At 47.2% G+C, this 16,635-nt stretch overlaps 1 protein-coding gene across 2 annotated transcripts in view; it reads left to right on the top strand.

Annotated features, from left to right (window-relative positions):
- thumpd2 (THUMP domain containing 2) overlaps nucleotides 1-16,635 on the top strand; it is a 53,405-nt gene that overhangs the window by 24,037 nt on the left and 12,733 nt on the right. For both annotated transcript variants that reach the window (XM_085997846.1, XM_085997845.1), the window contains exons 3-4: nucleotides 12,493-12,902; nucleotides 15,225-15,302. In XM_085997846.1, the coding sequence (XP_085853972.1) occupies nucleotides 12,493-12,902; nucleotides 15,225-15,302 (488 nt within the window). The remainder of the gene's footprint in view (nucleotides 1-12,492; nucleotides 12,903-15,224; nucleotides 15,303-16,635) is intronic.

The following is a 16,635-nucleotide window of genomic DNA, read 5'->3' as shown; positions in this document are numbered from 1 at the left end:
GCCCTGTCGGGTGAACTTAAAAGATTTCTCGGCCACTATTTGAAGAGCAGGGGAGTTCTCCCTGGTGTCCTGGCCAATATTTGTCCCTCAACCAACATCACTAAAAAAGCAGATGATCTGGTCATTATCTCATTGCTGTTTGTGGGAGCTTGCTGTGCGCAAATTGGCTGCTGTGTTTCCTACATTGCAACAGTGACTACACTTCAAAAGTATTTCATTGGCTGTAAAGTGCTTTGGGACGTCCTGAGGTCGTAAAAGGCATTCTATGAATACAAGTCTTTCTTTCTTTTGCATTCATGATTCCCTGCAAAGGAGAGTTCTACACAATGTCTTCTAGGTTGCCTCTAAAACATAAAATGGACAGCAGAGAAACACTAAGTGTACAATTATTTATTTTTATATTTATGATTATGGGGGAAATTCAGTAGACTATATTTCCCCTTTTAAATAGATGAGAACAGTATTTAAATGAGTGCCTTCAGATGGGCTCTTGTGGATGAATTTTCATGACTTGACCATCCCTGTGAGATGGTTGCAAAAAAATAACTCTGCACATATCCAACCACGTCATTTGGAAGAGAATGGATTTTCTGCACTGAAGTTCCCAGCAACCATACCAAGCAGAGGAGTAACAAAATACAAATAATGAGCAAGGCCTGCCTCCTTTTTAGTTGATATTAACCAAAAAAATACAAAAACAAAATTGCAGCCACTTAGATTGCTTTAGCAGCATTATTTCCTCACAAGCTTAATTACTGTTCGATGATGAATGTTCAGGAATCACACCGTAGTTGTTTTCTGTTCTGCACTGTGTACTCCAGTAATGTGTATTATGTATTACTTCTCATATGTAGGCCATATATAACTGCTTCAATGACAGGATGTTGACAGCTGGTTACAAGTGTGATTTATATTTTTGTTGTAAAAGCCACCCTTGTCAAATTGTGTTATATATGCTGTTGCATCAAAGTCGATTAATTTTGTTGTGTAAATTGCCAGGGAAACTATAAAATTCAAAATTGGTGGTCTCAATTGTTAGCATTCATGCATATAATAAACATTTTTGTTTTTCAAAACAAAAACAGTTAAAGGGACCCAAATGGAATTGCAAGCAAAGATGAACATGCGATAGTTAAACTAAATTGTGATTCCTTGAAGGTTTGTTTTAACTAGGAGGGGCAGTGATATAGTATTAAATGCATGTATATGCATATGGACATTGATAGTGAAGCAAAGGTTCAAGGTAAGCTTGAGGAACTGAAAACAAATCTTCTGGGATGGATGAATTATACCCAAGGATACTTGGAGATTCAAGAGATTTGTGAACCACCTATCATAATTTTTATGGAATCTTCTCTGAGGATCCAACAGACAGTAAACCGGCAAATATAGTTCTCATGTTCAGAAAGGGCAACAGACCAAACATGGCGAGTACAGCTCCATTAGCCTCAACTTAATAATTGTAAAACTAATAAAATCAATAATCAGGAACAAAATGGAGAGGTACCAGTAATAGCTTAACAAATGGCAAGCACAGTTGTAGAAGGGCTTGATCTTTCTTGACCAAACTCGGAAGGGTGGCCATTCGGTCCGTCGTGCCTCTGCTGGCACTTTGAGAGAGCTGTCCAATTTAGTGCCACACCCCAGCTTTTTCACTATAACCCTGCAAATTAGATTCTCTTCAAACACATGTCCAATTGCCTTTTGAAAGTTACCATGGAATCTAATTCCACCACCCTTTCAGTTACCAGATCATAACAACCCTCTGTGAAATCATTTCTCCTCACTTCCCCTCTAGTTCTCTTGCCAATTATTTTAAATCTATGACCTCTGGTTACCGACCCACTTGCCAGAGGAAACAGTTTCTCCCTACTTGCTCTATCAAAACCCCTCATAATTTTGAATACCTCTTATGTCTCCCCTTAACCTTCTCTACTCTAAGGAGAACAATCTCTCCACATAACTGAAGTACCTCATCCTGGTAAACCTCCTCTGTACTCTCTCCAAGGCCTTGACATCCTGCCTAAACTATGGTGCCCAGAATTGTACACACTACTCCAGCTGAGGCCTAACCAGTGTTTTATAAAGATTTAGCATAACTTCCTTGGTCAACAGATTTGCACCTGGGTTTATCAGTGACAAATGAAGTTCAATACAGACAACTGCAGATTGGAAGTAAGAATAGGAGGCATGTGTACTGAGTAGGATAGAACTTGCTAAGGGGGAGGTTGCGTGATCTAGTGGTGTTGTTAGCTCATTACTCACCATGTCTAAACAGTGTGAATTGGCAGTAAACTGTGTTATATTGTCATCCTCAAAAGCCATGCTGAAGCTGTACTGACATTCTGGTCACTGACTTAAGCGGACATCAAGGCCCCAGAGGAGAGCAAAAGGGTTGATCTGTGGTGCCAAAGGGAAGAAATATAAGGAATGATTTCATAACCTGGGGCTCTTCAGCTTTGAAAGGGATGTTTGAGAAGGGAACTCATATATAGAGATATATGTTAGTTACTGAGATAGAGGAAGTAAACTTGAAGGATACTTTGGTATGCAATGGCAGCAAGCAAGAGGGTACAGGTTCAGTGTTGTAAAGAGCAAAATTTAACGCAGAAAATGCGAAGCGATACATTTTGGTAGGAAGAACGGGGAGGGGCAATATAAACTAAAGGGTATAATCCGAAAAGGGTGCATGAACAGAGACCAGAGGGTATATGTACACAAATTGTTGAAGGTGGCAGGGCAGGTTGAGAAAGTGGAAAATATTTTTTACATGCGGGTGACTGTATCGGCAATAAGTAGGCAGGAAGAGTAATTAAGACTAGAACACGACCTGTTTGAGAAACAACAGGATGCTGTAATAGGGAGATGATGGGGTTGGAACTTGGGAAGGATGAAATCTTTATTGGAAACTAACTTATGAAAGTTTTCAAATATAACCCCTATCTGTAGATTGCCATTACTGTTTTGGGGAAATGCGGAGTTGGCTCTTGTAATTGGAAAATGGATAACCATACTAATGAGTCACACCACCTAGAATCAGAATGGTTACAGCACAGAAGGAGGCTATTCGGCCCATCGAGCCCGTGCCAGCTCTCTGCAAGAGCACTTCAGTTAGTCCTACTCCCCCGCACTTTCCCCGTAGCCCTGCAAATTTTTTTCCTTCAGGTACTTATCCAATTCCCTTTTGAAAGCCTCCACCACCCTCTCAGGCAGTGCATTCCAGATCATAGCCATTCGCTACGTAAAAAAAGATTTTTCTCATGTCGCCTCTGGTAATTTTGCCAATCACCTTAAATCTGTGTCCTCTGGTTCTCAACCCTTCCGCCAATGGAAACAGTTTCTCTCTATCTACTCTGTCTAGACCCCTCATGATGTTGAACACCTCTATCAAATCTCCTCTCAACCTTCACTGCTCTAAGGAGAATAACCCCGGCTTCTCTAGTCTATCCACGTCCCTCATCCCCAGAATCATTCTCGTAATGGTTGTGGTGGTTGAAGGACATCGCTGCAGGAGTTCCTCAGGGCAGTGTCCTAGGCCCAACCATCGTCAGCTGCTTCATCAATGACCTTCCCTCCAACATCAAGTCAGAAATGGGGATGTTCGCTGATGACTGCAGTGTTCAGCGCCATTAGCAACTCCACAGATAATGAAGCAGTCCATGCCCGCATGCAGCAAGACCTGGACAACGTTCAGCCTTGGGCTGATAAGTGGCAGGTAACATTCGCGCCACATAAGTGCCAGGCAATGACTATCGCCAGCAAGCGAGAGTCTAACCACCTCCCCTTGACATTCAATGGCATTACCATTGCCGACTCCCCCACTATCAACATCCTGGGAGTCACCATTAACCAGAAACTTAACTGGACCAGCCACATAAATACTGTGGCAACAAGAGCAGGTCAGACGCTTGGTATTCTTCGGCGAGTGTCTCACCACCTGATTCCCCAAAGCCTTTCCACCATCTACAAGGCACAAGTAAGGAGTGTGATGGAATACTCTTCACTTAAGCTGAACACCATCCAGGACAAAGCAGCCCGCTTGATTGGCACCCCATCCTCTACCATAAACATTCATTCCCTCCACCACCAGCGTACCGTGGCTGCAGTGTGTACCATCTACAAGATGCACTGCAGCAACTCACCAAGGCTTCTTCGGCAACACCTCCCAAACCCGCGACCTCTTCCACCTAGAAGGACAAGGGCAGCAGGCGCTTGGGAACACCTCCACCTCCAAGTCACACACCATCCTGACTTAGAAGTATATCGCTGATCCTTCATCGTCGCTGGGCCAAAGTCCTGGAACACCCTACCTAACAGCACTGTGGGAGTACCATCACCACACGGACTGCAGCGGTTCAAGAAAGCGGCTTACTACCACCTTCTCGAGGACAACTAGGGATGGGCAATAAATGCTGGCATTGCCAGCGACGTCCTGATCCCATAAACGAATAAAAAAAAATATATATTTTCTGCACCCTCTCTGAGGCTTTCACAACCTTCCTAAAGTGCAGTGCCCAGAATTGGACACAATACTCAAGTTGAGGCCGACCCAGTATTTTATAAAGGTTCATCATAACTTCCTTGCTTTTGTATCCTATGCCTCTATTTATTAAGCCCAATATCTCATATGATTTTTTGACCACTTTCTCAACCTGCCCTGCCACGTTCAACGATTTGTGCACATACACCCCCAGGTCTCTGTTGATGCATCCCTTTTAGGATTGTACCCTTTAGTTTATATTGTCTCTCCTCGTTCTTCCTACCAAAATGTATTACTTTGCACTTTTCTGCGTTAAATTTCATCTGCCACGTGTCCGTCCATTTCACCAGCCTACCTGTGTCTTCTTGAAGTCTATCACTATCATCCTCACTGTTCACTATACTTCCAAGTTTTGTGTCATCTGCATATTTTGAAATAGTGCCCTGTACTCCCAAGTCCAAGTCGTTAATATATATCAAGAAAAGCAGTGGTCCTCGAACCGACCCCTGGGGAACACCACTGCAATAAGAACATAAGAAGCAGGAGTAGGCCATACAGCCCCTCGGGCCTGCTCCGCCATTCAATAGGATCATGGCTGATCCGAATCTAGACTCGCGTCCACTTCCCTGCCCTCTCCCCGTAACCCCTAATTCCCTTATCTGCTAGGAAACTGTCTATCTCCATTTTAAATTTATTTAATGTTGCAGCTTCCACAGCTCTCTGGGGTAGCAAATTCCATAGATTTACTACCCTCTGAGTGAAGAAGTTTCTCCTCATCTCAGTTTTGAAAGGGCAGCCCCTTATTCTTAGATTATGCCCCCTAGTTCTAGTCTCACCCATCAGTGGAAACATCCTCCCCGTATCCACCCGATCAAGCCCCCTCACAATCTTATATGTTTCGATAAGATCGCCTCTCATTCTTCTGAACTCCAATGAGTAGAGTCCCAACCTACTCAACCTTTCCTCATACGTCAACCCCCTCATCTCCGGAATCAACCGAGTGAACCTTCTCTGAACCGCCTCGAGAGCAAGTATATCTTTTCTTAAATATGGAAACCAAAACTGCACGCAGTATTCCAGGTGTGGCCTCACCAATACCCTGTATAACTGCAGCAAGACTTCCCTGTTTTTATACTCCATCCCCCTTGCAATAAAAGCCAAGATTCCATTGGCCTTCCTGATCACCTGCTGCACCTGCATACTAACTTTTTGTGTTTCATGCACCAGGACCCCCAGATCCCTTTGTACTGTAGCACTTTGCAGTTTCTCTCCATTTAGATAATAACTTGCTCTTTGATTTTTTCTGCCAAAGTGCATAACCTCACACTTTCCAACATTATACCTTCCTCCAGTCCGACCCCGGGGGAACACCACTGTGTACTCTCCTCCAGCCCGACCCCTGGGGAACACCACTGTGTACCTTCCTCCAGTCCGACCCCTGGGGAACACCACTGTGCACCTTCCTCCAGTCCAACCCCGGGGGAACACCACTGTGCACCTTCCTCCAGTCCGACCCCTGGGGAACACCACTGTGCACCTTCCTCCAGTCCGACCCCTGGGAAACACCACTGTGTACCTTCCTCCAGTCCGACCCCTGGGGAACACCACTGTGCACCTTTCTCCAGTCCAAGCCCTGGGGAACACCACTGTGCACCGTCCTCCAGTCCAACCCCTGGGGAACACCACTGTGTACCTTCCTCCAGTCCGACCCCTGGGGAACACCACTGTGTACCTTCCTCCAGTCCGACCCCTGGGGAACACCACTGTGCACCTTCCTCCAGTCCAACCCCTGGGGAACACCACTGTGTACCTTCCTCCAGTCCGACCCCGGGGGAACACCACTGTGCACCTTCCTCCAGTCCAACCCCTGGGGAACACCACTGTGTACCTTCCTCCAGTCCGACCCCTGGGGAACACCACTGTATACCTTCCTCCAGTCCGACCCCTGGGGAACACCACTGTGCACCTTCCTCCAGTCCAACCCCTGGGGAACACCACTGTGTACCTTCCTCCAGTCCGACCCCTGGGGAACACCACTGTATACCTTCCTCCAGTCCGACCCCTGGGAAACACCACTGTATACCTTCCTCCAGTCCGACCCCTGGGAAACACCACTGTATACCTTCCTCCAGTCCGACCCCTGGGAAACACCACTGTATACCTTCCTCCAGTCCGACCCCTGGAGAACACCACTGTGTACCTTCCTCCAGTCCGACCCCGGGGGAACACCACTGCATACCTTTCTCCAGTCCAACCCCTGGGGAACACCACTGTGCACCGTCCTCCAGTCCGACCCCTGGAGAACACCACTGTGTACCTTCCTCCAGTCCGACCCCGGGGGAACACCACTGTGCACCTTCCTCCAGTCCAACCCCTGGGGAACACCACTGTGTACCTTCCTCCAGTCCGACCCCTGGGGAACACCACTGTATACCTTCCTCCAGTCCGACCCCTGGGGAACACCACTGTGCACCTTCCTCCAGTCCAACCCCTGGGGAACACCACTGTGTACCTTCCTCCAGTCCGACCCCTGGGGAACACCACTGTATACCTTCCTCCAGTCCGACCCCTGGGGAACACCACTGTGTACCTTCCTCCAGTCCGACCCCTGGGGAACACCACTGTGTACCTTCCTCCAGTCCGACCCCTGGGGAACACCACTGTATACCTTTCTCCAGTCCAACCCCTGGGGAACACCACTGTGCACCTTCCTCCAGTCCGACCCCTGGGGAACACCACTGTGTACCTTCCTCCAGTCCGACCCCTGGGGAACACCACTGTGCACCTTCCTCCAGTCCGACCCCTGGGGAACACCACTGTGTACCTTCCTCCAGTCCGACCCCTGGGGAACACCACTGTGTACCTTCCTCCAGTCCAACCCTGGGGGAACACCACTGTGTACCTTCCTCCAGTCCGACCCCGGGGGAACACCACTGTGTACCTTCCTCCAGTCCAACCCCTGGGGAACACCACTGTATACCTTCCTCCAGTCCAACCCCGGGGGAACACCACTGTATACCTTCCTCCAGTCCGACCCCGGGGGAACACCACTGTGCACCTTCCTCCAGTCCGACCCCGGGGGAACACCAGTACACAGTATCCCCACAGTGCAGATAGAGGCCATTTCGGCCCATCGAGCCTGCACCGACACATATCCCACCCTATCCCTGTAACCCCACGTATTTAATCCCCTAACATTAAGGGTCAATTTAACATAGCCAAATCAACCTAACCTGCACATCTTTGGACTGTGGGAGGAAACCGGAGCACCCGGAGGAAACCCACGCAGACACAGGGAGAATGTGCAAACTCCACACAGACAGTCGCCCGAGGCCAGATTTGAACCCGGGTCCCTGGCGCTGTGAGGCAACAGTGCTAACCACTATGCCACCGTGCCCCCCTCCAGTCCGACCCCGGGGGAACACCACTGTGCACCTTCCTCCAGTCCGACCCCGGGGAACACCACTGTGTACCTTCCTCCAGTCCGACCCCTGGGGAACACCACTGTGTACCTTCCTCCAGTCCGACCCCTGGGGAACACCACTGTGCACCTTCCTCCAGTCCGACCCCTGAGGAACACCACTGTGTACCTTCCTCCAGTCCGACCCCGGGGGAACACCACTGTGTATCTTCCTCCAGTCCGACCCCGGGGGAACACCACTGTGTACCTTCCTCCAGTCCGACCCCTGGGGAACACCACTGTATACCTTCCTCCAGTCCGACCCCTGAGGAACACCACTGTGTACCTTCCTCCAGTCCGACCCCTGGGGAACACCACTGTGTACCTTCCTCCAGTCCGACCCCTGGGGAACACCACTGTGTACCTTCCTCCAGTCCGACCCCTGGGGAACACCACTGTGTACCTTCCTCCAGTCCAACCCCTGGGGAACACCACTGTGCACCTTCCTCCAGTCCGACCCCTGGAGAACACCACTGTGTACCTTCCTCCAGTCCGACCCCTGGGGAACACCACTGTGTACCTTCCTCCAGTCCGACCCCTGGGGAACACCACTGTGTACCTTCCTCCAGTCCGACCCCTGGGGAACACCACTGTGTACCTTCCTCCAGTCCGACCCCTGGGGAACACCACTGTGTACCTTCCTCCAGTCCAACCCCTGGGGAACACCACTGTGCACCTTCCTCCAGTCCGACCCCTGGGGAACACCACTGTGTACCTTCCTCCAGTCCGACCCCTGGGGAACACCACTGTGCACCTTCCTCCAGTCCGACCCCGGGGGAACACCACTGTGTACCTTCCTCCAGTCCGACCCCTGGGGAACACCACTGTGTACCTTCCTCCAGTCCGACCCCGGGGGAACACCACTCTATACCTTCCTCCAGTCCGACCCCTGGGGAACACCACTGTGCACCTTCCTCCAGTCCGACCCCTGGGGAACACCACTGTGCACCTTCCTCCAGTCCGACCCCGGGGGAACACCACTGTATACCTTCCTCCAGTCCGACCCCTGGAGAACACCACTGTGTACCTTCCTCCAGTCCGACCCCGGGGGAACACCACTGTGTACCTTCCTCCAGTCCGATCCCGGGGGAACACCACTGTATACCTTCCTCCAGTCCGACCCCTGGGGAACACCACTGTGCACCTTCCTCCAGTCCAACCCCGGGGGAACACCACTGTATACCTTCCTCCAGTCCGACCCCTGGGGAACACCACTGTGTACCTTTCTCCAGTCCAACCCCTGGGGAACACCACTGTGTACCTTCCTCCAGTCCGACCCCTGGGGAACACCACTGTGTACCTTCCTCCAGTCCAACCCCGGGGGAACACCACTGTATACCTTCCTCCAGTCCGACCCCTGGGGAACACCACTGTGTACCTTCCTCCAGTCCGACCCCTGGGGAACACCACTGTGTACCTTCCTCCAGTCCGACCCCTGGGGAACACCACTGTGTACCTTCCTCCAGTCCAACCCCTGGGGAACACCACTGTGCACCTTCCTCCAGTCCAACCCCTGGGGAACACCACTGTGTACCTTCCTCCAGTCCGACCCCGGGGGAACACCACTGTATACCTTCCTCCAGTCTGACCCCTGGGGAACACCACTGTGCACCTTCCTCCAGTCCGACCCCGGGGGAACACCACTGTATACCTTCCTCCAGTCCGACCCCTGGGGAACACCACTGTGCACCTTCCTCCAGTCCAACCCCTGGGGAACACCACTGTATACCTTCCTCCAGTCCGACCCCTGGGGAACACCACTGCATACCTTCCTCCAGTCCGACCCCTGGGGAACACCACTGTGCACCTTCCTCCAGTCCGACCCCTGGGGAGCACCACTGTGCACCTTCCTCCAGTCCGACCCCTGGGGAACACCACTGTGTACCTTCCTCCAGTCCAACCCCTGGGGAACACCACTGTGTACCTTCCTCCAGTCCGACCCCGGGGGAACACCACTGTGTACCTTCCTCCAGTCCAACCCCTGGGGAACACCACTGTGTACCTTCCTCCAGTCCGACCCCTGGGGAACACCACTGTGTACCTTCCTCCAGTCCGACCCCGGGGGAACACCACTGTGTACCTTCCTCCAGTCCAACCCCTGGGGAACACCACTGTGTACCTTCCTCCAGTCCGACCCCTGGGGAACACCACTGTGTACCTTCCTCCAGTCCGACCCCGGGGGAACACCACTGTGCACCTTCCTCCAGTCCGACCCCTGGGGAACACCACTGTATACCTTCCTCCAGTCCGACCCCTGGGGAACACCACTGTATACCTTCCTCCAGTCCGACCCCTGAGGAACACCACTGTATACCTTCCTCCAGTCCGACCCCGGGGGAACACCACTGTGTACCTTCCTCCAGTCCAACCCCTGGGGAACACCACTGTATACCTTCCTCCAGTCCGACCCCTGGGGAACACCACTGTATACCTTCCTCCAGTCCGACCCCTGGGGAACACCACTGTATACCTTCCTCCAGTCCAACCCCTGGGGAACACCACTGTGTACCTTCCTCCAGTCCGACCCCTGAGGAACACCACTGTGTACCTTCCTCCAGTCCAACCCCTGGGGAACACCACTGTATACCTTCCTCCAGTCCAACCCCTGGGGAACACCACTGTGTACCTTCCTCCAGTCCAACCCCTGGGGAACACCACTGTGTACCTTCCTCCAGTCCGACCCCTGGGGAACACCACTGTGCACCTTCCTCCAGTCCGACCCCGGGGGAACACCACTGTATACCTTCCTCCAGTCCGACCCCTGGGGAACACCACTGTGTACCTTCCTCCAGTCCGACCCCTGGGGAACACCACTGTGTACCTTCCTCCAGTCCGACCCCTGGGGAACACCACTGTGTACCTTCCTCCAGTCCGACCCCTGGGGAACACCACTGTGTACCTTCCTCCAGTCCGACTCCTGGGGAACACCACTGTGTACCTTCCTCCAGTCCGACCCCTGGGGAACACCACTGTGTACCTTCCTCCAGTCCGACCCCGGGGGAACACCACTGTGTACCTTCCTCCAGTCCGACCCCGGGGGAACACCACTGTGTACCTTCCTCCAGTCCAACCCCTGGGGAACACCACTGTGTACCTTCCTCCAGTCCGACCCCGGGGGAACACCACTGTGTACCTTCCTCCAGTCCAAGCCCTGGGGGAACACCACTGTGTACCTTCCTCCAGTCCGACCCCTGGGGAACACCACTGTGTACCTTCCTCCAGTCCAACCCCTGGAGAACACCACTGTGTACCTTCCTCCAGTCCAACCCCTGGGGAACACCACTGTGTACCTTCCTCCAGTCCGACCCCGGGGGAACACCACTGTGCACCTTCCTCCAGTCCGACCCCGGGGGAACACCACTGTGCACCTTCCTCCAGTCCAACCCCTGGAGAACACCACTGTGTACCTTCCTCCAGTCCGACCCCGGGGGAACACCACTGTATACCTTCCTCCAGTCCAACTCCTGGGGAACACCACTGTGCACCTTCCTCCAGTCCGACCCCGGGCCCGGGGGAACACCACTGTGTACCTTCCTCCAGTACCTAGGACTGTATAATTGAGTACTGCTTCATGAATTAGGTTGGAATAAACCAAGGGTTGATTTATAATTAGTAATTACTGTCCTACCTACTCCAGTCCAGAATTACTATGATGAAAATTAGACACAATTGTAACAATGTACTTTCTTCAAAAGATGCCTGATTGTAGATTCCAAAGCTCAGATCTGTATTATCTTAATCTATGGAATCTGATTTTGAATTAACTTTTGATCATTCGCTTAAGTAAATGGTGTAATATGATTTTGTCTTTTAAATGTCTCTCGTGACCTTGAAAGAAACTAATTTCTTTTCCAAGTTGATGTATTCTATTAATCAAGAGTAACTGGCTGAACCATATGGACTCAGTACCAGATTTGATCCCAGATAGGTGCTGATTTAGCTGATCTCAACCTGAATACTGCCGGTGCTACAATTGGCTTAAACAACCTTGAGTTAACAGATGGAATGAATCATCCAGGTTTCCTGATTTTTATCCAGCAACCTTTGATGGAAGTCCGCATGTGAGGATGCTGGACGAGGACAGGATCAGACTATTGGCTATACTGGAGAAAATATTCCTTGGTATCATTACCTCAGATGTTTGACTTTGATTGCGACTCTCTAGGAATGGGATCAGACTAGGTATGCAGAAATGCATAACGACAATAGTGAGCAGAGTGAAATAGCTGGAGTGTGCCTCAAAGTTTTTGGCAGATTGATGGAATGCGTAGTAATTCTAGCATTAACCACGTAGAAATAAAGTGATCTTTAAATGCTTATAGGCTTATTGCATTTGAGGGATTTAAAAGGTATTAAAGCTACCTTGTATCATGAAATGGAGTATTTTAACAGTCACTTTTTAGACTTGCTAGTTATAAAAAATGTGTTTCGGCAGTCCTGATTGTTTCAGTTAATGAATGTTTTTATTGGATTTGAAATGTGCTGCATATAGGCTTGACTATATATTCCACAACAAAGTTCAAACAAGTTTTTCGTTCTTTTGAATTCCAAGGAAAAGGAGTTCACGTTCTTCAGAAGTGTGTGATTGGAGAATCTAGTAAATGGCTGGATGCTGTTTCCAAATGGCAGTCTCTTTGGGATCTCAGCAAAGAACAAGAATGCACTTCAGATGTTACTGAAACTGGGATAAAACGGCCAACACAGCAGGAGAGCAGTGAAACAAGAAAAAGGCCAAAGTTCGAGCTGGATAAACCTCAAGCGACAGTCTTTGATGGAAGTCCAACAGGACAACGTGATCTTCATTCAGTAATTCAAGGAAGCTGCCAGAATAACGCACCAATACAGAGACCACCTTCACCTGATGAGCTGCTTAATCCCAAGGGTCGAGATGCTGCATCCTGTATACATTTTAGAGTATCTTGTCGCTGCAGTGGGAAAATTGCTAAAAAGTTTACCTCGCAGGTAATTGCATTGTTTTCAAATCGCTTGTAATTTAAGACGCAAGGAATTAAAGTGTGTTTTGAGCAAAGAGCTTCAGAGGAAAGCTACTCATGTATGGCAAAGTTTGTAAAACTAAGGCAGCTTTGTAATTTGGCTGTTTACACTATTTGTATTTAAATCTATTACCAGCACAAATGTGTGTTTGCATTTGAACAGATGTCCTGTGATGATCAGAGATTTCTACTTGCACTGCTCTTTATTACTAAAATAACAAAACAGTTCAAAACTGGAGCTTTGTGTGAATTCAACAGATGCAGTTTTTTAACTCGCTTATTTTTCTCCCTTCCTCTCCGAACATGTTGACCTTTTGCTGGTTTACAGGTGCCAACACCATCCAACACCTCACCCAATTACGCATTATTCATGTGTGACTCTTGAAAGTGAGTGTCAGCAGGCTATTTGATTACTAGGGATGATGCCCTCGTCCACCGTCCACACAGCATGCAGGCAGCAAAAGCACAGCATCGTTAAAAGCACAGCGAAAGCTATTAATGGAAGAACTGCTTTTGGTGAGCATAATTAAGCAGTGAAAGAAATGACAGCCCCAGTGAAATCATTCTAACAGCTATACAACTTGATGATCAGCAAGATTTTCAGTGATTCCCAATGGTCATTCCAGACAGCTTGCTAATATTAAGATGCTAGTTCTGTTATGAATGATTTGATTGGATGCTGTAAATCACCAACTGTACCAGTAGAGTTTAATAAATTCATTCATCCATTATCGCTTGACCTTGCTGTTAATGGTGCTGTGCACACAACTGCATCGCAGTATAAGAAAACCTATTGCATATGTACTAGAAGTCATTAGTAGATTATGGAACTAACATGATTGGTTATTGACCGAGCATTAATCCCATTTGAAATCCTGAAAAGTAATGCCATATGGGTTTTTAAAGGAGAACTATATCTACTAGTCACTATAGTGTATAAATGTGCAGGCTCTGTTCCTGAACAGGGGACATTAACTTACTAAAGCATACAGTAACCACCTTGTGTGTAAAGAAATTTCATCTAACCGCCCCTTTAAGCATTGTTTTTTTTAAATTGTGCTCTTTTTGTTACAGTTTCACGGACCAGTTAAACTTCACAGCTCTAGTGCAAAAAGCTCTACATTTTGAGTCTCACTTCATAACTATATTAACATCCTAGTGAATCTACACATCACCTTTTCCATTGCTTTTATAGTCTCCCTCAACCAGTGACACCAAAAGCAGATGAACTGGTTAATCATTTCATATTGCTGGGTGAAGGATCTTGCTGTGCACAATATAGCTGTAACATTTACCTATAAAGCAATAGTAATTTCACTTCAGAATAATATATCGTGCGTGAAGCGCTTTGAGTTTTTTTTTAAGAGATGTGATTGGGTACTATATAAATGCAAGTTTTTAAGTCTATTCCTTTTCTGCCAATAGAGAAAACGCTTATCTTGGCAAGATAATCCTGAAATTAATTCGCAATAGCAAATATGGAATTCCATGACCACATCCTACAGCATAATTTACAGTGAGACTAACACTCTTGTGGGGGGGGGGGGGTGGAATCCTGAAACACCCACATTCCATTGTCAATATTTTAAATTGTATTTGCACAATTTTCTTCTTTTAAAATCCCTCTCAAAATGTATCTATTTAACCGTGCCTTCAGTCATCTTTCCCAACTCTTCTGTCATCCAACCTCTCTCATGTAACGTGCTTTGGGACATTTTATTATGTTGAAGGAGCTATAAAAATTGAAGTTTTATTTTTATTTAAACTTTTGCTAAACCATTCATGAACTGTATGACAATATATTTTGCTCCTCATCACATTGAATTTATCACATTTCAGGTAAGTAACTAAAATAGGTCAGATTTAAATTTTAAATAGGAGCTAAATTGTTTCATTGAATGTGTAATAGTTCCAGTATTTCCATGGTGCCATCTGTTCTGACTTGTGACATTCTGTCTGAGGTGCCAAACGTATTTCATGAAATACATGTTATGATATTAAGCAAGAAAGTTTTAGAAGTGGAATGAGAAAGGACTACGTCCAGAGTCCATGAACATTTTGTCCCAACATGGATTGCATCCAATTTACTTAATCTCCTAAGGGAAAGTTTCTATAAAGTTGACTTCATTCTGTTCAGAAAATATGATTTGACAGAATTTCACTGTCGTAGAAGGTGCAGCTTCTAAAAGCTGCGAACTTGTTGCAGTTCATGGCAACTTGTCCCATTTGTAAATGGACACATACTGGGAAAATAAATGAGTAATTTTTGTGGGTAATTGATTTTTCACAGGAGTTGGGAAGAGCAATTGGAGTTGCACTTGGCAGAGAAATGGGCTGGAAAGCAGAATTGAGAAACCCCAAGCTGGAGGTAAGAATTGCAGTTTTGATGGACTTGCGGTAATGACTGGGTTTTTTTTTTAAAGTTCAGACTTCAAAGAAAACTTTTTCCTGAGGCAGTGTTACTTACACCATTTGCATTTTTCTTTATTATATGACCAATTTTGTATTTCGTCTGTTCTTTTTGACTAATTAGGAGCACTTGATATTGTCACTAATCATTTAATATATCATTGAAATGACTTATCCTGGCAACAAGGGTTCTCCTATTTAGAAATACAAAAGCAAAATACTGCGGATGCTGGAAATCTGAAATAAAAACAGAAAATGCTGGAAATCCTCCTGTTTAGAGTTGGAAGAGTCCAGTCTACTGACTTTGAATATTTTGACTGGATCAGATTTGTACAGCATATATCCAATCAGATCACCGCATTTCAACAGGTCCAGGTTAAGTTATTGTATAGCAGTATGAAAATTGCACACATTTCTTGGAATGGAAAGCACAAAGTTTCCCTAGAAATAAAAGATTCTAGAAAACCTGGTTTCTCAGGCAGTCTTTTGAGTTCTGAATATAACAGTTTTCAAATGTTTCTATGTAAATTGTTGCTGCACAAGATGAAGTAGAATGGTGAAATAACATTACTAAAGAATGGGATGTAATCTGGGATTCGAATCCTCCTTCAGTACTCGAAGATACAATTTGATTGTGGCTGTCAATTACTGATGAAATGTATTGGCCCAAGAATCGGTAGTGCTTCAGCAAAAATTTCACTTAAAACCGAAATGGTTTAAGAATGTTCCTACTTTTTCTTAATTAGACAGTCTTTATTTACAAATAGTCATGTACCTGTCAAATATAAGACTTTGTGGTGCAGAGTGAAAGCCATCTCCAAAAGCAGAATATATTATTTAGGATTTTGACGTCTTGATTTCTGCGGAATAAATCTAAAAATATTAAACTTTAGATAAATATTAAACATCGAGTTGCAGAATGTCACTACTTTTACTTTTCTTATACCCAGTGCCATCATCAAAGACTCCCTTGTCGGGATACAAAGCACTTGAGATGCAAATATTCAGCTCACTGGCTCGGTAACAAAATCTGATGAAGCTGACTGGAAATCTGAAATAACAGAAAATGCTGGAAATACACAGGTCTATCAGCATGTGTAAAGCAAAAAGATTGATTAAATGTTTCAGGAGTAACCTCTCTTGGATATTTCCAATTTTATGGAAAAATAATTTGCCTCTATTTATCACTGTCAGCAGCTTGTGTTTTGCAAAGCTTGTCACTTTTTAACTGGTGAGAGAATGTTGTATTTCTGTTTGCGACACAATGCACTATAGTCCAAAGCTAGACCTCC

Source organism: Somniosus microcephalus, chromosome 9, assembly GCF_052327205.1.
Source record: "Somniosus microcephalus isolate GS21.2 chromosome 9, FLI_Smic_1.0, whole genome shotgun sequence".
In the NCBI taxonomy this organism is placed as follows: Eukaryota; Metazoa; Chordata; class Chondrichthyes; order Squaliformes; family Somniosidae; genus Somniosus; species Somniosus microcephalus.
Note: the sequence above shows the minus strand (reverse complement) of the source record. Positions and strands in the feature narration are given on the sequence as shown.